This window comes from Aythya ferina, assembly GCF_964211825.1.
Source record: "Aythya ferina genome assembly, chromosome: 26".
In the NCBI taxonomy this organism is placed as follows: domain Eukaryota; kingdom Metazoa; phylum Chordata; class Aves; order Anseriformes; family Anatidae; genus Aythya; species Aythya ferina.
Window position 1 is genome coordinate 2,447,542 of NC_140324.1, and position 20,468 is coordinate 2,468,009.

Genomic DNA, 20,468 nt, shown 5'->3' on the forward strand with positions numbered 1-20,468 from the left:
TGTGGCGGCCGCTGATAGGCTGCGGCGGTGAGGAGCGGCCCCCCCACACCCTCCTCCTCCTCCTCCTCCTCCCACCCGGCTGGGCCGCGCTCGGTGCCTGGCAGCCAGAGGGGTCGGCGCCGCCATCGCCATGGGCACCCGCGACGACGAGTACGACTACCTCTTCAAAGGTACCGCCCCGCCGCCTCCTTTGTGAGCGGGGCCGGGCCGCGGGCAGCCCCCGGGCCCACCCCGAGCCCCCCCGGGCCCACCCCGAGGCCCCCCCGGGCCCACCCTGAGGCCCGCGGGGTCGAGGCCTCGGCGCCCTGAGGGTGCCGCTGAGGCGGCGCCCCCCCCCCCTCAGATCCCCCCTCAGGGCCTGCCCCGGTGCTGAGGGAGCTCGGGCACCGCTCGCTGCTGCCTCACGGCGCCCCCCCGGCCCTCGGAGCCGCTGCCTGAGGGGTCTCCTGGGGGTCGGCGTCGTGTGGGGGCAGCCCCCGGCTTGTTCTCCGCGCCTTGGGCCCCCTCTGGGGGTCGCCTCCCGGAGCGCTCGGGGCCGGTGTTGTGCCCAGGTGCTGGGGCTGAGCTGGGGCAGCCCAGGAGAGGAGCAGCTGGGCTGAGCCGGCCGGCCTCGTGCTCCCCAACCTGTTGTGGTTTGGGTTGCGCCAGGTGACCGTGGGGCTTTCTTCCAACCCAGACGATTCTTTGATCCCGTGGTCTCCCGCTGCTGACATCCGTGGGTTCACCCGCAGAGCTGCCCCTCTCCGAGGGTGCCCTCGCTGGGTGGCCTCGGGGCTGGGGGTTTCTCCATAGGCAGTCACCGAAAAATTCCCCCGGAGCTGGACGTTGGTGCTTGCTTTGTGGCCGTGACCCCTGGCAAGGGCAGCAGCAAGGCTCCATTCGCCGGTTGAGGAAAGGAACGAGCGGTTACTCACACGCTGGAAATGATTTCTGGGTGGCTTTGGCTATGTGGTGCCTTTGTTTGACAGGCTTCAGGACGGTGGGAAGGAAAAGCCCTTACAGGTAGAGTTAGAGGAGAACATAAAGCAGAGCTCTAGCCTCGGAAAATATGCTAAACTGTCTGGGTCTGAAACTAGTTTCTTTCTGAAGTCATTCCATCGTCTATTTCCCAAGTGGTTTAATAGCTGGGAACTTGAAAGCCTAAAAACTTAGTTTCTTCTTTCTTTCTGTGACTAGTCAATTAGGTAGGCAGAGCTGTATTCATCCCGAGGAACACTTCTGCTGCTTTGAAATGTGATTTTAATTTTATCGGGAGTGACACAACCTAAAGCTATTTGGGCAGGGACCATGCTGTTGTGTTGATACAGCAAATTGACTTGGCACACTTTGTAGCACTTAAATTAATGAAACGTGGGGGAGAGGATTGTTCTTTTCTGTGTCTTGGGTAGGGGTAGTTGTGTTATTGTTAAAAAATAAAACAACACAAAAACCCCTTCCCTATCTAGTTGTCTTTCCTTCCTTCCTTCCTTCTGGGCTTTTTAGGACCGGACGAGAAGTGGCGAATGTAAACAAGATCAAGTGGGATGCGATCTCCACTGTAATAAGAAAACGAAGAGGATCAACTCCCCTTCTTTTCCCTCCTTGCCCCTCCTGTAATGGAATTAAATATCAAGGGGAATTGACATAATGAAAAAAATCAATGTCCAGGGGTTGATTGAGTTCTGGTCTAGCCCCTTCTTTGCTCCACAGATGGTGTTTGAACTCTTCTCTGTCAGGCACATGGTGGTCAGAGATGGGAATAGTGGTGGAGGGGGTGGTTGCTGGCTGGGAAGGATTCATTTCATTTCCTTACCTCTGAGGTTGACTTTAATTTCTGACCATTTCTTCAGCCCCCTGTTTCCAAAGGAAATCTGACTTCAGCCTTCACAGTTGCACTTGAAGAAATTATCATCCTCACGTTGTAATATTATTTAGGGACGGCTGCTGCTGAATCCAGTTTTTAGCTTTTTATGTAGTGGAAGATCTGGAACTGCTTGTATAGGAGCTTGACTTCTGCCGTGGAGCACAGAATATATTAAGCAGCTTTATGAAGAGTTCAAAAGGCAGAGCCCCATTTGTTGGGAGCATCCTTTGTAAGAAATGCTGTAAGAAACAATTGCTCAGGGATGAAAACAGCGAAGGAGTTGGTAGTAATAATTTCCCCACGCAGCTGGCTCCTTGCTCTTAGGGTTCCCTCATGCAAGAGAATGACGACTGGTGTCGTCAGCCACTTTGTGCTCTAGGACTGGCCGCTTCAGTAGGGCAGTAGAAAAGACACACATTATTGGCTTATCGGGTGTAGCACGCAGAGGTCAAACCTAATTTGAGGTTTGGTGGTACTCTGGGGATGCGAATGTGGTTTTAGTCAAAGCTGCTCTGCTAAACTGGCTCCCCTTTATCGTTATGTGCAATTTCCCTTCCTTCTGCATGCACCCCTACAGCCAGAACTGCTCATTTTATCGATCGAAACAAAATGTTGTTAAAAAAGCAATGATCTCCTCATGTTGAGTTTCGAGTGGTTTGGGTCCGGGGTAGAATTTGACGTTTTAATAGCTGTCGAACTATGGGAAGCCTTGTACCTATTGAAGTGCGATCTCTGCATCGGGTGTCCTCTCGGGAAGATAGATGCTATCGGCGTTTCTTTAAAGAATTGAATTTGAGATTGTGCAGACGTGCTGGCTCGTGAAAAAGGAAGGAAAACTGCACCCATAGGGAAAAGCTTGCTTTTACCTTTGTGGGAGATTGCGCCACTCTGATTAGAGCGTAAGGCTAATGAGGGCTCTGCTTATTAAAATCAAATGTGTGTCGCGTTATTCGTCAATACCCGCCAATCCTGCGTACTTAATATTTATAACGAACTCTGCTGATGTGGGCTCTGCTCGAGTCTTAATCCTCTGCGTTGTGCAGAGCAATATTCTCCCTTTGCCAGCCAAATGAACTCTTCTGTTTATAATTATATAATAAACTTCACGTTTCCATTTCCCTTACCATGGAAGGGTTGTGCCAGGTTTTTAATTTTTTCGTTTGCTTCATGCCAGGATCCCGAGGCGTGACGGGTGATGTGCGGAGAGGCGCTGTGCTCTGCCCTGTAGGTCTGTGCTGGAGGTTTCCCTTTCCTAAGGCCCAGAACCGAGGCATGGTGCCCGTGCTGCTGACACGGAGGCGTTAGGAGAGGCCTCTGATGCTTTGCAGTTGATGGCGGGGCGATGTGGTGAATGGTGAGCAGCAAACGGGCACAGGGCAGGGAGGAGAAATAAAATCAGGAAGGGCTAAAGGTGGGGCACTGCAGTTCGGGATGCAAACTGGGCACTGCGAGTGGCTTGCTTTTGTACTTCCCCATCTGATGAGGACTGACTGTTTCAGATCATGTCCGAGTCAAAACCAGCGTGGCCCAGAGGCTGTTTGAGGAGAGTGATTTCAGTGGGAGATGTAGCGAGGGTTCATGCTCCTGCATTTGATTTGGGACTTGAGCTCTGTTCAGGTTTGTGCATTCTGACACGCAGTCCTGTCTAGTGAGCAGTTTCCAAGTAGAGGAACTTCCCCAAGTTCGATTTGCTTTTGTCCTGAAGTTCAAAGGTGTCTTCCTGCTCGATTCCTGGAGAAAATAGAGACGTGGGCTTCTTTGTGTCCTTCAGCTGCAAGAGAAAACGCTTGATTAATGGTCAAGATCAAGAATTAGCAAGAAGCACTTGCAGACTGTGAGGCAGAGAGAACATTGCTTTTGGTGCTGAGTTTGCACCTGACTGCCTTTGTTTGTCACTTCTGCATTCGGTGACATCTCAAAGCTGCTCTGAGCAGCTCTGTTGGAGTGGGAACAGCCTGGTAAAGGGGCGCTGCTGCTCTGAAGGTAGCCAGCTTGCAGCAGCGGCAGGTAAACCAGCTAAAGTGGCATGAGACACCCTAAATTTTCTTCCTGCAGCAAATGGAGCTAATGACCCAAGAGCCATTTGCGGAGTTTAGGCTTGAAATTGGTGATTTTTAAAACACCAGAGGGTGGAAGATGGATGTGACCTGGAGAGCTGGCTGTGCCTTCCTGAGCTGCGGCTTCATTAGAAGGTAACTCCTGTTAGAAGCAATTGAAAGCTTTGAATTTTTGTCAAGCTGGGCTAGCCTGTGTGATTTATACTCTTGCTCTTGTGGCCAGGTTTCTGCTGTGGGGTGCAGCCCCCGCAAGCCAGCAATCGCTGTACGAAATGGGTGACCCGCGGCCCGTCCCCACAGTGCCCAGTGGGATGAGTTTTGGGTAGGGGTGAGAAGCATTGGTCTGGAAAATAAACTGACAGTCCTAGAGTTAGAACTGAGATTTTTTTTTTAATCTATTCTCATGCCTGAAAAAAAAAAAATGTATATATATAAAAAAATGCCGTAGGCTGCTTGCGAGTAAAGCCAGAGCTGCACGGAGCTGGTTTGAGCCGTCCCGGGTGGGGAGCCGTGGCTCCTTGCCACCACCTGATCTGCTGGCTGCTCGTTCCTGCCTTGCTTGTGTTTGGATTTTCAGCTGTGCGGGTACAATTGTCCGTCTGTCCGTGCTGTCAGCTGGATGAAGGGCCGGTGGCTGAATCCGGAGCGTTTCAGCGGTCTCCTGGTGCAGCTCAGGAGCTGGTGCAGCACAGCGAGGAGGGTTACAGCAAGAGTTAGGGAATGCTTGGTTGTGTTGGGGGGGGGTATGGGAGCTAGAGAGTGTGCTGCCAAATCCGTAGCCTGAAACAATGGCCTGAGCGTTGGAAAACAAAAAGCAAATCTGAAATAACACTGAGATGAGATCAGTTTGCAGCCAAAGTTGTAGTGAGAAGTATTCTGTGGTTTGCGGCGGATGGAGCAGGAGGGTCTTCTGCCCGTGCCTGCTTTTCTGTACAAAAAACAAATAAAAATGAGAAAGAACAACAAATCTGCAGTTTAAACAGAAGGAGGGAATATTCCCAAGGTTAAAGAAGTCTGACTGAGAGTGCCTTCCTTCTGCTCGAGCTGTTAGCTCCAATACCCAAAGCCTAACGTTGTGGGGGGCTTGCTGGGACTACGGGAGGGTGGCTCAATGGGTTGTAGTCTCATTTCTCTTTGCTGAGCAGAGCAAGCAATAATGAACACAGGGATTTAAGAACGTGCATGTAGTTGCTTTAGCAGCACGGAGAAGCCCCTGGTGTGACAGATACTGGGGCTGTCGAGGAGGAGAGCCCGGTGAGGAAGCAGCCTGCTGGACCAGAGGTGGGGAAGGGTACGTCAGGGTCGGCAGGGAGCTTCAGCCCCAAAGCAGGGGAATTTCTACCATGAGATGTACCTTTTATTGCCATAATTCTTCTCAGCGCAGCTGCCTTTCATGTGCTAAAAATCTCCCTGCACTAATGTTTTCCTGTTAACATGGCAACACCTTGTGCGGAGGCAGAGATTTTTAGCTCATCCTTTACTTCTCGTGCCATCCAGAGCTCGTCCTGCTGGATGAAGTTCGGGTTTGTTTTGTGCCTTGTTGATAGTATCAGCTGTATTTTGCTCTCCCCTTTTTGTGGGGAACGTATTGATGGATTAAATCATTAAAATACAACACACATGTGACCCCAGCAGGGACTGCAAGCAATTATTTACTTAGTGGTTGTTTTTTTTTGTGTGTGTGTGTTTTTTAGTAAAAACAGAGCAGCCTATACAGTGCAGAGGCTCCTGGCAGGCAGGTGGCTGGGTGTTGTGCTCTTGACGAATGTTTCTCAAAGGGGGGGTTGCAGCCTTCCTCTGCAAAAGGTTGGATGTGACGGGGACACCTTGTTGCCCCTAATTACTGGTGGTGGCGTGGTTCCTCCCAGGCACCGCTGAGCTGTTGGCTATTGCTCTTGCTATTTCTCATTTCCATCTCTGAGGAACTGAGCAGCTGCGAGCAACAAAAAGGTTTGGGGCTGTTTTGGGGCTGGGGAAGCAAGCTGTGAGTAGTGAAATCCGAGGTGTTGTCGACGTAACTTTCTCCTTCGTTTATCCGGCTGTACATCTCTGGGGCTTGCCTGCGAGGCAGTGTAGCAGCCAGGTAGCACTACTGCTCCATGAAAATGCTGGTGCGAAGAACTAATTCTGAAAATAATGTCTTTTCTTCCAGTTGTGTTGATTGGAGACTCCGGAGTTGGGAAGAGTAATCTTCTGTCACGCTTCACGCGCAATGAGTTCAACCTGGAAAGCAAGAGCACCATTGGGGTGGAATTTGCCACCAGGAGCATCCAGGTGGATGGGAAGACGATAAAAGCACAGATCTGGGACACTGCAGGACAGGAACGATACCGCGCCATTACTTCAGCGTGAGTACTGTGCCTTCCTCAGGCCGAGAGCAGAATTGTGGCAGAGACAGCACAGATACACCTCCAGGTGGAGAACAAATAAAACACATTAGGGACCTGATGGAATCAGACCTCGCTGTAGATCCAAGTCATAAGCTAGCAAATAATGATATGTGATTAATACAATGAAAATAAGTTTTAGATTCTAGTGATATTTTTATAGATAAATGACACCTTAAATCTTAAGTCTGGGAAATCTGAGTCTTGTGGCTGTTTTTTTTGTTCTGTTTTTTTTTTTTACCTGCCCTCAGTGTGCTGTCTTCATCACGTGGAGTGTCATTTCTGATAGAAGCTGGGTGCTGGTTTGCATGAAGTTTGGGTCTAGGTATGGCAACTTACTGTACTGCAGGTGGCTTCTGGTCTTCATTACCGCCTCAATCTTGCAATTGAAGGCATTTTTAGGACAGTCTGCAGCCACAGACTCCCTTGAAATCTCAGTGAGTTGGAATTAGTCACGGCCCTGAAAATTAGGTCCAAGAGTGCCTGCTGAACACCCGGTAAATGTAAATTACCTCTGGTTATGCTGACTGCAGCAATGGGCACGTCCCTGTTTAAAACAGGGGATGCTGAGGAGCTTTCGGGGCACTTTGTTAGTCCAGACAGTGCCTTAATATGTAACCTCTGATTGGATTTGTTTCTATACAGATAGTAGGCAGAAGTATCTTTTAGAGGAAGAAAACTATCGGCAGGCCTGCTTATCCAGAACATATTCTGATCATGGGGTTGAGATGTTAATGTTACAGATGTGTGTCACTGTTTAAAGGTTCAAACTTCATCCTGACTAATGCACAGATTGAGCCATTTATATTAAATTTAAGATGAGGGGAGTTTCTCTTGCTGAGGTGGATAGGGTAAGGCAAAACAGATGGGAGAAAAATAGAAGAGCACAGACCAAAGGGAATAATCTGTAGAGAAGGAATGCAAAAGCAAATTAATGCAGGAGGAGATAAGTGGTGAGTTCAACTTGCTTTTTTTTTTTTTTATAGTCGCTAGTTTGTTTTTTCTCAAGTGTTTTTGTGTTCTTGCTGCTGTAAAAGTTTAGCAGAAACTAAGTCCTGCGATGCTGCCTCTCCTTTTGCTGGTGCAGGCTCTTGCCTGACACATTGCTAGGCCAGTTCAGCTTGCTAAGCCAGCAGAAGGCCAACCAGCAGTAAAAAGCGTGTGTTTTCTGCTGACTTGGTGCTCTGAATCGGTTCAGTGATTGCTGCACAGGTGCTGGCAGAGCAGAGGAGTAATGGTGGGATTGTATGGACATCATAGGGACCTGATCTAGGTTGGTTATGCTGTCTTGAGCTCTTGGCTTGAGTTGAAATGGGCTAAGACCTGCCCCAGTTTGCCCTGAGGGAGCAAACTTTTTAGGTTACAGGCTTGTGGATGTGTTAGTATAGCCTCCCTCTCAATTTTTTAGAGGGGCAGGAGATATTTGGAAGATCAGCAACAAATACATTTTACTAGGGATTATCTTTCCTAGTTGAAAGATAAGCTATAACTTCACAAAAACCTTCTCATAGTGCTGACTCTGAAATGCACTGTTTTAGTAGACCAAAAGCATCATATCTTCTGCAGTCTTCATTTTGTTAAATGCATTTAAATTTTCTAGAAATGCCATTAAAAATAGCATTTGGAACTTGTTTTTAGGAGATAGTTTTTAAAGGAAAAAAAACAAAAAACCAACAGTATTAGCATCAGCACAACTTTCTAAATGGGAGGGAACATTTTTTGCTTTTTTAGCAGTGAACAGCACAGAAGAAGCAGGTAGGAGGTTTGGTGTAACACGGATAATTTCTCTAAAGACGGGTGCCTTTTGTGGTTCCAGGTATTACCGTGGTGCCGTTGGGGCCCTTCTCGTCTATGACATTGCCAAACATCTCACCTACGAGAACGTGGAGCGTTGGCTAAAGGAGCTCAGAGATCATGCAGACAACAACATTGTCATCATGCTGGTGGGTAATAAGAGCGACCTCCGCCATCTGAGAGCTGTGCCCACCGATGAGGCCCGGGCTTTTGCAGGTTTGTAGGCAGTGTGTTCTGGGCTGGTGCTTTCTGAACTCATGTGTTGGTGCTCACTGGAATCATGCTGTTGTTGTCCAGGACTGAACTTATACCTTACGTTTTATTTTGGCCTAAAAAAAAAAAAAAAGATATTTAAGACTTTGTAAATGAAAATATCCTGGCTTATTAATAGTGTATGGTGGATTTTTTTTTTTTTTTAATCTGTTGGTAGGACATGTTTGTGAAGCGCTGTCCTTGAGCTGCCTGATATCTGAAGCATAAACATGTCCTCTAGCAAGGCTAGGAACAGTAAGCAATGTTTAGAGGAGAAAATATCACAATATAAATATAAAATATCACAATGCAAAATGTCTTTCCCTCCTTCCTAGAGGCCTGGTTCTATGGAGAACTGCAAATGAATTCTGAACCTTCTCTTAGATGGTGTTTCTGCTCCAGAGCACTAATGTGTGTAGTAGTGTCATCTAGTTTCATTGAAATGCAATGATAATCAGACCTGGAGATAACCAATTGTTGGGAAAAGTCTAGTTGGTGATGTGAGCTGCTCCCTCTGCATTACTTCTTTCTCTTCCTTATCTTACAGAGGATTAGTCAAATATTCTTTTTGCCTGTATAGGCCAATGGACATTCAATTTACTGTTGTGTGGCTGTCAGGTTTGAGCTGGAATTTAAATACACAGCTTTTAAATTCCTTCTAGGAATATAATCATTTTTCTGAAATTTGCTAGTAAGCGAGTGCCCTGTGTTTAGTGAAACTGCTTTAAATTTTCAAATGAATGAAAGAGTGATAACAAATTTGGTAGACACTCTGAATAGAGCATTGCTGTGATTATTTGGTTCAGCAACTTACTTTTTTGCCCCTAACTTCCTACTAAGGCTGTTCTAAATATCTCATGATGGTACAGATGTTGCAGTTGCTCTGCCTGTATGCCTGTGTCTGGGTAGTGCTGTGCCACTCCAGGCTGGATGTTTGGTTGCTCGTCACAGTTGTTCACTATGTGTAGATGTATCTTTTGCATTCCAAAAGGCAAGGAAAAAAAATAGATTGTATCACCAGGAGGTTTACTGTAGTTTGGAGGCAGGGTCTGCTTCAGATATCTTAGATCTATTGATCTGGTTTGGGATGCAGAGGAGTATTTTGATTCCCCTTTCAGCTAACACGTGTTAGCCTGTGCTCTTGCTGAAGGCACTTCTAGGAGTGATCTATAGCCAGATGGGAATAATACTGTGCGAGGCTGGAGAAAACGCATTGCTTGACTAAATGAGTGCAGTGAGGAAAATATTCTCACGCTGTGGAGAGGCAGTGGTCAAAGGTGCTGCTGCTGAAAGGCTTGTAGCTGATTAAGTGGTGCACCTAATTGCTCCCATTGTAACTGGGGGGGAGGGAGGGGGACCTAGGTCTTGGCTGACTTGGCCTAAAGAAATAAAGGTGAAAACCCCAAATAAAAGCAAAAATAAAGTGTTTTTAAAATTCTTAACTGAACCACTTGTTGTTTATTACAGAAAAAAATAACTTATCTTTTATTGAAACTTCTGCTCTGGATTCAACAAATGTAGAAGAAGCCTTCAAGAACATCCTTACAGGTATGGTTTGTTAGGGATTGAGAGGGCCTGCTGAGGTAGTGATCCTTTTTCATGGGCACTGTTTGCAGTTATCAAGACTGTTTTGGAAATGAATGTTGGGAATGCTGGGAATGATGATTTGTTTGCAAACCACCTGATCTTACCTTGTGTTCTTGCTCTCAAACCCCACGTGCCTTTCTGCCAAAGAATCTGGAGATGTTCTAGGCTCCTGATGTCACTGCAGTTGGTTTGTTGCAAGGACACAAGTAGGGGCTGTTGTAAGGGTTGCATGCAGCTGTGCACCAACAGCGTAGTGGTACGCAGGCTGCCTTCTGGGAATGTCCCCTAACAGTCCCAGGAATCGTCTGCGAATGTGATAGCAGTCACAGGCCAAAATGAAGCCAAGGATCCTGATTTCCTCTGCCCAGGAATGTTCCTCGGCGTGTGTAAGTGGTGTAGATGAGTGCATGGTGTCCGGTTGCAATTTCAGGACTCGCTGTGGGAATACCACGTGGCTTATGCAGTGGATCCACTGTGCGTAGTATCAGAGGTACTCCAGGTAGTAGCATTATCCTACTTGCCAAGCCCCTGTCTGAAATAGGACAAAAGCATTTCCATTCCTTTAGGTGGGACTTGTTTTCTGCATGTATCTTCTTGCTCCTGGAATAAGGGAGTGCCCTGCTGCATGAGACCTAGAAGTCACCAGCAAAGCTTTATTACTGTAGATACACCAAGTCCTCCTTGCTGTACTAGGCAAAAAAAACAGGGGGGGAGGAATGATGAAAGGCATGATGAAAGCCCTTCCGCTGATTAGCTCACAGGGGTTTCCAGCTGGTGTTTTGCAAACTAAAGCTAAGCACTTATTTGGCTTCTGGAAGAGTGCAGCTCAGTTTTATGCTAAATACAACACGTGGGGAACTTGCTGTTTTCCTGACAGTGAGGTGGGCCCAGAAGTATGAGTGGTATGGTCAGCGGGTAGCAGGAGCAAGAAGGATGCATACTGGGAGGTGTGCAAGCTGCAGGCTGCGAAAGTGGGAAGCACACGGAGCAAGAGAGATGCTTCAGATAACTCCGCTGAGATAAGCAGTGCTTATTTGGGTGACTTCTTGGGGTATAGTTGGGTGGGGAACTTCTGCAATGGGTCTGGCCTGACCCTGCTCTCACTTCAGTTAGCTGCTGGTTTGCATGAGGTGCTGGGGTGTGTCAGCTGTGGTGCTGTGTGCTCGAGCTCTCTGTCTTCCAGGGGATGCATTATTTTGGCACCGCTCTGAAGTGACTCTCTGCAGTTGGGTAGCTCAGATCCCAAGCTAATCCTTGGAAGCAGATTTCTGGGAACCATGGTGCAGGCACATCCGAGCATGTTTGAAGGAAGGCAGCACAGGCCTGCTGAGCTGGAGCTAACAAACCCCAGTAAACTCGAGCATCTCTGCTGTCAGAGGCTCTGCCTTCACTCTGCGTTCTGCAGTAGTCATATTATGAGGAATTCTGTGCTGAGGGATGTTCTGGCACCTTTTTTTTTTTTTTTTAATGGATAAGGAGGAAATTACTCTATAGCTACACTCTTTGTTAGTCCAGTCTCAAAATGCTATTTGATGTGACAGGGAAGTTACCTGCTGATGTTTGAAGGCATAGTCTTAGGCTCCTAAAAGCAGAATTGGAAGTAATGGGTAATTAGCAAAAAAATCTTTAAATTTCAGTTTGACTTAAGTAGGAAGAGAGCTGTCAAAGAGGCATTGAATTACCGTGCTACCTCCGTCTGCCTCATGCAGTCTGAATCTTTTCTTAGAGGGGAGAAAAATCCATACAATTTGTCAGCTTGTTTGTACTCTCTCTTGAAAAGCTCTTTAAGATCCATGACATGGACACTGGGCGAGGTCCAGTTCCTGGCTTTTGCTTACCGTAGCTGAGTTCTGGGAGGATAAACTATTTCTGTGTTCTCCCCCCTGTATGCCGTTTGGTGAGGTTGTGCCTAATTTGTGTCCTACTGCTCCTCAAGGTGACCATTTTCTGAGCTTTGTTGTGAGGAGATACTGGTGATACTGGTGGCAGGTAGATGGGAAGGAGCCTTTGTTCTGGTGCTGCTCGGTGATCAGGAAGTGTCTGGTGTACGTTGGTTGTTGGACACTGACCAAAAAATGGGCTTTTTGTTACTGTTCCTTGATTACAGGCAAATGAGGACCTATTACTAGGAAGAGAGCTGAGTTTCAACACTGAATTCTGTGGGTGAAACCTGAATTCTCTCTAAGGCTTGTTTTACAGAGGTGTGGGGGTAAGCAGGGAGAAGAGGATCAGTAGGTCTGGTGCTGCCCAGCTCTGCTGATACCAAAAGCGTGTTGCAGTGGGAGGAAGATGACCAAGAAGGAGGCAGGCAGGAGGAAAAAGGATAGCTAAGCTGCTTCTAAAAAAAAAAAAAAAAAAAAGCATAGACTTAAAATTGGTTACATTCTCCTGCCCAGCAGGATTTGGATGTTACCAGAGCTGCTGGTGAAGTCATTGGAGGATATTGCTATTGAGACAAAGCTGTGGAGAAGAGAAGACCGCCTAGGGCCTGAGCAGGGCAGCCTTGAGAGCAGGCACGTTGCTTTTTCTTGGCTGGACCCGAGGCAGCCTGCCTGGAACTGTCGGTGGGATCTGTGCTGTCAGTGGGGTCTGTGCTCTGCTCAGCTGTCACCATCCATCCTGTACTTTCCTTGCAGTGTTGTCCCAAGACTGACCCTGGGTAGAGAAGATGGCCAAAGGTTCTTCTAGGAGAGAGCTGTCCAGTTCTGTCTTCTGTAACAGATAAGGTGCTTCAGGAGCCAGAACTTGAGCTGAGGTCAGGCCTGGGCAAACTGAACTCGAAGCACGGCCTCTTGGTGGCATCCTGGGCTTCCAAGGGTGCTGAGATTGGCCAGCTGAGGTACAGTGGGGATGTAGCTAGTGTGGCTGAGTAGCCCTAAAAAGGCTGTTCCTACCGGGGGGCAGTCGTCCCTCTGAGGAAGGAAAAGAAACAAAAAAATGTGCTGTGCAGAGCAGTGAGCTGGGTGAGACCATGGTCAACTTGGAGGGAAAGGAGCAGCAGGACAGGAGTTCCCTTGGTGGCCACCAGTTTGAGGGAGGTTTTAGTAATAATTCTGAACAGCTAGTATTAAAATTCACCACTGAGCACAAAAGAGGGTGGATGTCATCGTCTCTCCTTTTCCCTAACAGCAAAAAGGGGCTGAAGGTAGCAAGGGGATCAGTCTTGGGTTAAAAGATTCCATTTGAAACAGGGCAAATATGTGCAGATTCTTTCAAATGCAAACAAAACAAAAAAAAACACACCCAAACAAAGCTTCACAATTCCCCGTGATTTTTAATCTTTGATAATGAGTTGGCTGTTGCTGTTTTGAGGCTGTGGCTCTATGAATGTGGCCATAATATTTACCGCAGACTTCCAGGGAGGTGCTTGCCCTTTTCCTGTGTTACAATGGAGGGAAGTTGGAACGAGGACTTAGGCAGCGAAATAAATGATTTAAAAATATTTCAACTTGACTTATTTTTACTGACTCCGCAGTTGAGATGGTTTGTTTCTGAAAGCTAACCTGGCAGTCTCTCTTCAGCAGTTACGGCTTCGTGAATCCCTGTGCTTTCAGGCATAATTTGAGTCAAAGAAATCAATTCTTTCAGGAAAGGCATTTTCAGATCAGTATGGGGCCTTACGGGACCTCGTGTCTTTTTTACTGCCATAGGTGGGAAAAATGAATTGTTACAGAGAGGAACGAGTGTTTCTGTCACTTGGTAGGGACAGCTTGCCAGAAGCTAAAGGGTGAACTAGATGCTGTCATTGCTGCTGCATGGCGATGTTTTGCAAGCATCCTGTTGAATAATGTTTTAGGTAACATTGCCAATTTTTATCAAAAAAAAAAAAAAAAAAGATTCCCTGTTCTAGAAACAAGCATTGCTGCTCCTTTCTCATTTAACAAGCATTTTAGTAATATCCATGTTCATGGAATCATTGCAAAGAACATAGGAACATAGGAAGTAGCTGTCGTGGAAGACAGTAAGGAATCTTGTGTTGCTAATTTTTCCAGGCAGAGCTGGAGTATCCATTACAGAGCTGGAAAGCCAGCCAGATGTTACACTGCACAGCTGCTCAGACCAGATTCCTTTTCACAGCTCACAAGTTAAAATCTTCTCCTTCCTGGGTTCAACCATCTTCATTGACAGCTTGCTGTGAGACGTGCACATGCTCTGTTGAAGAGAGTCTCTTCCTAGGCTCTAACAAGTCTGTTCTCATTTCAGAAATCTACCGCATTGTTTCGCAGAAGCAGATTGCAGATCGGTCTGCACACGATGAGTCTCCTGGCAACAACGTAGTCGATATCAGTGTCCCACCAACCACCGATGGACAGAAATCCAACAAACTCCAGTGCTGTCAGAACCTGTGACCTCCTGTAGATGACTCTTGTGCCCCTCACTTCGTCTGTGCTTCATTTAGAAACTTGTGTGCACTTCTTTATCTCCTGTGATTCAGTGACTCCCTCTCCCCTCCTTTACCCCATCCCAAGCTCCTTCTTTCATCTTAGAGCTTTAATTGTAGGGCTAACATTCCCTTGCCTCTGAAATCCCCTTGAATGTGATGACTTTTGGGCTTGAAATGTTGGCACTGATCTGATAGACATGTTTGTGTTGGAACATCTGCTGCTGGATATTATCCCATGAAACACTCTCCTCAAATGGTTCTGGGTTTTCTTTCTGGGAGAGAAGCCATGGGGTCTTGACTATAACAGTTGAAGAAATAACTACATTTAGGTTACAAGGTTTTTTCCTCCCATAGTCAGATTTTTCTCTCACGTTTCTGTAAACATAGGGGAGAAATTAAAAGAAAATAGCTATCCTACCAAACGCTCTGTTTTCTGTCCTGATGAAGTCTCACAGTGAGGTTTTAGTGGCTGCACACACATGAGAAAGGTGTTGAAAATAACATTACTTAATATGTAATTACCCCTAATACAGTTAGTCTGGCTGTGTAGTTTACCGTTTCCTGCTTGGGAAATCTTTCTCTATCCTTGTTTTATTTGGGAACAATGAAGTATGTCTGCATTGCTTTTTCTGCCACCATGAATGCCTGTGCTGCTTATGCAGGCTTTATGAAGTGGTTTAATATTTATTCATGGCTTATGTTAATCAGTTAACATTATTGTACAGTAAGTGCCAGCATATTCCTTTGAAAAAAAATGTTTGCAACCTGTACAAGTAGGCTTATTTTGTACTGTAGATCAGTGTCTGAACGCAGGATCTTCTCTAGTTCCAGAATTTTTTTGCATGCTGCTTTTTCTCTAGATCTCCCCTACCCTGTTTTGAGTGAGTGAAGCAATATTTTCATGTCATGTATATACCTGCACTTGTAAGGGTTTGGTTGTTGTTAGAGAAACACAATACTTTATACATTTTGTAAAACTTCGGCAGAACCATAGCATCTTAAACTTTCTTTTCATGATCTTTCACTATTGACCTTGTGCATAATCTTCTTGACCTTTACTAAAACGCATAATATTAAGATTTCACTGAACTACTAACCTGTTGTTTCCCTCTTATTCTGTTTTACTGAATTGCGAACTGTAATTCTCAAATGATTGTACTTCACCTGATGTAACAGACCTGTTGTCAGCAGGGTTAACTACTATAATATTTTGTTTTGCTGAATGGGAAGAATGTTACCACGACTTCATGTAGTCAGTCTCTTGCTAGCTTGTGGAAACTCTCTATGATGATGGCTTTTCAGCATTCACTAGCTCTTACACTTGCATCCCTCTGGTAACCACTGAATGTTATGGCGAGGCAATACTGGGTGAAATGATCTCAAGGAAGAGTTGGAGGCGATCTGCTGCTCTCTGAAGGCTAGTGAAGCAATTTGCAGTGAATTTTTGCTCTGTATTCTTCCACATTTGGAGAACGTGCCTCACTTGATGAATCCTACCTGCATGTTAGCGAGTTGAAGTATTTTCTGATACAAAGCAAATATGAAACTGTAAATTGTGCTCGAAGGGGAAATCTGACATTCCAGTCTCAACTGTTCTGTCTGGTTATGTAATAAAATTAAGGGCGGTTAACTCTGATGGCTTTTCTTTTGTAAGATTTCCAGACCAATGCCTTCAATTTTGTAGCATATGCACCTAGAGGGCTGTAGTTCAAAGCCAAGGTGGTGCCTACCCTTTCCATTCTCAGCTTTGTTCAGGGGATCCACTCCAGACAAAGGGCTGCATGCTTGCAGCCTAATCCCAGCGAATGATGGTATGAATTCCTCCTTGGACATCACAGGAATCTGTCCTAAGGGTGTCCCAGCACAGGAAGCACTTTGAGCACTTGGTATGTACTTGAATAACATCCTCTTGGGACGAAGTGCAGCAAGTGGGAGCTGGAAACTTCTTTTTGGTGGTCCTATTTCGAAGGGTGAGCGCGGTGTCAGGGAGAGGGAACGCGGAGATACTGAAAAATCTCTCCTTTAAGAGCAGGTGGCCACGGGAGGAGCTGGGCTCCTTAATTGTTGAACAAAACTTCTAATAAATGAGTTGAGTGGTGTGAACAATCATGCACTTTAGAAGCCTTCTGGTCCAGGGTGCCGTGTCAATGTGTTTGCTTTCCAAATCCTGTTCTTGACAGGGAGTTCATTGAGCTGATCGACTGCTGCACGAGGTTGAGACGCAGCTTGGCTGCTTGGGGGCCTCCTCAAAGAGCTTTCCTTTGGTTTTTGACCCTGGGGGAGGCTCTGCTGTGAGGGCTGCTCTGTGCCCCCCATGCCCGGTGCCAGCAGGAGGGGGCAGGGGCTGGAGTGGGGCCAGGGGCGGCTCGGGGTGGCCATGGGGGTGCTTGGGCCTGTGCTGAGCACGGGGCGTGGCCCCGCCCACAGCCCCGCCCCATGTAGGCGTGGCATCTCCCTGCCCCGCCCCATATGGGCGTGGCTATGAAATAGTGGGCGTTGCCACTCGCAGGGGTGTGGCCTCGCCCCCCCGAGCCGCTCTCCTATTGGACGCCTCCTGTTGCCAGCGTGGTCGCGTCGCGCCGCCGGCCCCCTCTCGGCGCGGCCCATTGGTGCGGGCGGGGGACCCGGCGTCAAGGCGGGGCGGCGATTGGCGGGCGGGCGGGGAGGAGGCCCCGCCTACTACCGCGAAGGGCGTGGCCCGGGTGGGCGGGGCCCGGCGGCCGCAGGAGCCGGCGATGGGGCGGCGCGCGCCGCGCTGAGGGGCCGCGGGCGCCGGGACCGCAGGTACGGGGCGGGGGGGGGGGCGGCCCCGGGCACGAAGCGACCGCACCGGGACTGGGACCGGGACCGGGACCGAGCCCCGCAGCGGTTGGGGGGGGAGGCTCCGGGCGAGCCCGGCCCCGGGGGTCCCGCAGCCGCTGGGAGCCGGCGGGGACCGGCCCCGGGGTGGCGAACGGGGGGTGGGGGGGGCTCCAAATCGGCCCCCGCGGTTCCCTCCTCGCTCCGTGCCCGTCCCGGAGCGGCTCCGCTCCCGCATCCCGACCCCGCGGGGCCTGCGCGGCCCCGGCTTGGCCTCCCTTGAAGTTTCGCCGTCTCCTCTCCGCCGTTTTTTTAAAAATTTATTATTATTATTTTTATTATTTTTATTATTTTTGACGTCTCAACCGGCGGCGGCGGAGGCCAAAAACTGCTGGATCACGGCACGCGTCCCAGGGGCGAGCCGGCCGGTGGCGGAGGAAGATGGCCGTGACATTGGAGGGGCCCTCCCGGCCTCCGAGCCTTCTGCTCCCACCCGCTGGGCTCTGCCCGGTGCCGGGACCCCCTCGAGAAACCCAAAAGCCCCTCGGGGGTCTTTGGCCGAGGCTGCTTTGAGCGGGGCGACCTGTGGAAGTGTCACGGCTCCGGGCTGGACGCTGCCCCTCAGGACGGCCCCGGCTGCCCCGCACCTTGGAGGAAGCCTTGTGGGGCTGAGGCCGTGCGAGGAGGCAGGTTGGGAACCGTGGGCAGCGGTGTCGGGGCCAGCAGGAGCAGCTCTGGCTGCTCATCGGGCACGGTGGCGTTTGGAGCTGTGGCTGCTTCACCCCGAGAACCAGCTGTCCTGCTCCAGCACGTGCGAGGGAGATCCCCCAGTTGGGGACCCGCTTCTCCTCCCACCCCATATCCCTCACGTATCCCTCCCTTGTGCTCATGGGGCTGTTTGTTTCCCCCTCTCGGCCCTGCTACCAGCCCTTGTTTTCTTCAGGGCTCTGATTCTGCTCCTCTCTTCTTCCACCGAGCGTTTCTGTGCACTTTTCCCTTTGGATGTGGTTTCCGGCACTTTCTCCATCTTCCAGACCCTCTCCAGACTCTTGCCAAGAGTCCTGGTGATGCCGCTGTGCTGGGTCAGCTCCAGTGGCCGTGGCCGGTCCCCTTCACCCTGCTCACAGGGACGTGCGACCCTGCGTGGCTGTCAGGCTTGCACACGCATGGAGTAATCCTTCCAACAGCTGGATGTGAGCCTCGTCTTTCCAAAGCTTAAGTGTCTGAATACAGTTTTTGTATCTCCAAAGGATTACGGAGACAGCTGCAGGGCAGAGTGGAGGACTAGAAAAGCGCTGCTTTTCCAGGTGCACTTGAAGCACTGATGGTAAGGAGCCCTTCAGGAACAGGATTGGAGGGAGAGGAGCAGGGACTGGAAAATCCCTTTGTCACATGCGCCACAGCGGTGAATTTAATAACCCAAACTGAGGATGCCAGGTCCAGCTTCCCGCAGGCGTGGGCTGGAGCGTTGCAGGCCAGCAACCGTGGGCCAGGTGGCACAGGAAGCCTGTGCTTCACGTGTGTGCCGTGGATGTTGAGTACCAGCTGTGAAATCTGGGTTGTCTGCAGGGCTCGCTGATCAACACCACTGGCGTTATTGAAAAAATAAGTGGAAACAGAAAAAAAAGCAATAGAACCGATGGTTTCTTGTTTCTGTTGTGCTTGGCTGTATTCGTTGGTTTTATTTTGCTGTGGAATTGCACTGAGGCTGCAGACTGAGGTCACCCCGTGCTGGACACCAAGGAGGCCGAGCAGAGGAGCAGTGTCATGAATGTACTGATCATAAACAGCTTCTGACAGAGTCCTTGCCTTAAGAGATGCTGGCAGAGGGGCTTTCTCATTCCTGGTTATTGATGCTGGCCTGGATCAAGCAAGTGGAGGACACGATGTTTCCCCAGGAGGAATTTGCAAAGATTCCTTCAGACAGCATGGCCAGAATCAACCCCAAATGCTTCCAGCACGATCTGGGAACTGGGGAAGGAGAGGCTGGATACGGGCTCTGAGAGCCTGTTGGCCCTGAGGGACTGCTGCAGGTCCTCACTGTGTGACTGCCTGGAGTAGTTCTGCAAGCTGAGATACAAAGTGTAGTGTAAATTTAGGGGCTTTTTTCTCTGTTGTTTAAAACATCTTAGCTTCTGACTCTGAAAAATGCAGAACCACTTCCTAGAAGATGAAGGGAGGAATCAGGCATCCTGCACTATAAACTACAGGATGAGTTTGTTTTTCCCCTACTTGACTTTGACTCAGTTTCGAATATTTGGAGATTTCAGAGTTTCCGTTTCATAAACTCTTTGCTTGTTTTCCTCTTGGAGCAGAGTTTGTAACTGGTGTGTTTTTTCCACCCCCCAGTTTTATTTGCTTCTAGGTGACTTGTGCTCGTGTGCTTTTAGCTCAGACTCTCCCCACGAGCGAGAAGGGATCTCCGTGTACCTGCGTTTGTCCCCCTGGACACACGCTCACTGCTTCCAGCTTAGTAAGGAAGAGCCATGCGGGCCCCGCGAGGTGAGAGAGGAGCCAGGTGAGAAATCAAGGGGGTCACAGGCAGAGCTGAGCGTGGCACAGGATTGATGCGAGTGCTGGGCAGGCAGCTCCCGTGTGGGTTGTGTCAAGCTGCCTTCTATGGTGCCGACCCGCGGGGTTACCCTATGCCAGCCCAAGCCCTGGCTCCGTCTCTCCTTGCTCTGTGCTGGCCATGACAGCACCGATCCCCTGGGGAGGACGTGGTCCCATGGGCTGTGTCGTGCTTGTGCCATGCTTGCCATCATTAGAGTGGGTCCCCTCTGGCACAGCAGCACTACAAATGCCACCAAGAGCCCCTCGGTGGTGGAACAGCTCCGTTCGTGTACCTGGTGTGTGTTACAAGAGCTCTGCGCGCTGGTGGCAAAATGCAGAATGGCAAAATCCTGAAGGCAAGGACTGATGAAGCATCTCGGGGGAGAGACTGAGCCATTCGTGTCCTCTTGTAAGCAAGCACCCACGGTCAGCCACGCTGCCCCGGAGCCTGCCCTGCCTCTTGTGCTCAGTGCTGGCCTGGGCCTCTCCTGGGTGAGCAGCGACCTGTGATTTGTCCCCAGCTGCAGTCAGAACAGGCAGCTCCACGTCTTTCCTTCCAGGTTTCCAACTCTCAGCTTCAATTTCTCAACTTTCCAGTTTCTGGTCAAACAGAAGGTGATTGAGTGTGGTTAACCTCAAGGACAGGCACTGGAAGGGCTCTTGCGATGTTAGCCGCCTGTCGTGGAGTCAGCGACAGGCTGAAGGAAGCATTTTCCTGCTGCTCCCCAAAAGAGGGTGTTTTTTCAGAGGAGCAAGGAGCAGTGCTGCCTTGGACAAAGTGTCAAGTACAAACAAACGAGCCAAGGTCTTGA

The 20,468-nt window shown here is 49.1% G+C and overlaps 2 protein-coding genes across 3 annotated transcripts in view; both read left to right on the forward strand.

Moving 5' to 3' along the window:
- Positions 1 to 19: 19 nt before the first annotated feature.
- Positions 20 to 15,940, forward strand: RAB11B (RAB11B, member RAS oncogene family). Its single transcript, XM_084498667.1, has 5 exons — positions 20 to 170; positions 6,053 to 6,248; positions 8,104 to 8,297; positions 9,801 to 9,881; positions 14,124 to 15,940. Exons 1-5 carry the CDS (start codon positions 131 to 133, stop codon positions 14,267 to 14,269), a joined length of 657 nt encoding a protein of 218 aa, XP_084354793.1. The 5' UTR covers positions 20 to 130; the 3' UTR covers positions 14,270 to 15,940.
- A 1,070-nt stretch (positions 15,941 to 17,010) lies between these two features.
- Positions 17,011 to 20,468, forward strand: part of MARCHF2 (membrane associated ring-CH-type finger 2) — a 34,587-nt gene continuing 31,129 nt past the window's right edge. The window contains exon 1 of one of the 2 annotated variants that reach the window (XM_084498663.1): positions 17,011 to 17,088. The gene's annotated coding sequence lies outside the window, so the exon portion shown is untranslated. The remainder of the gene's footprint in view (positions 17,089 to 20,468) is intronic. The other variant, XM_084498662.1, reaches the window with a different exon arrangement.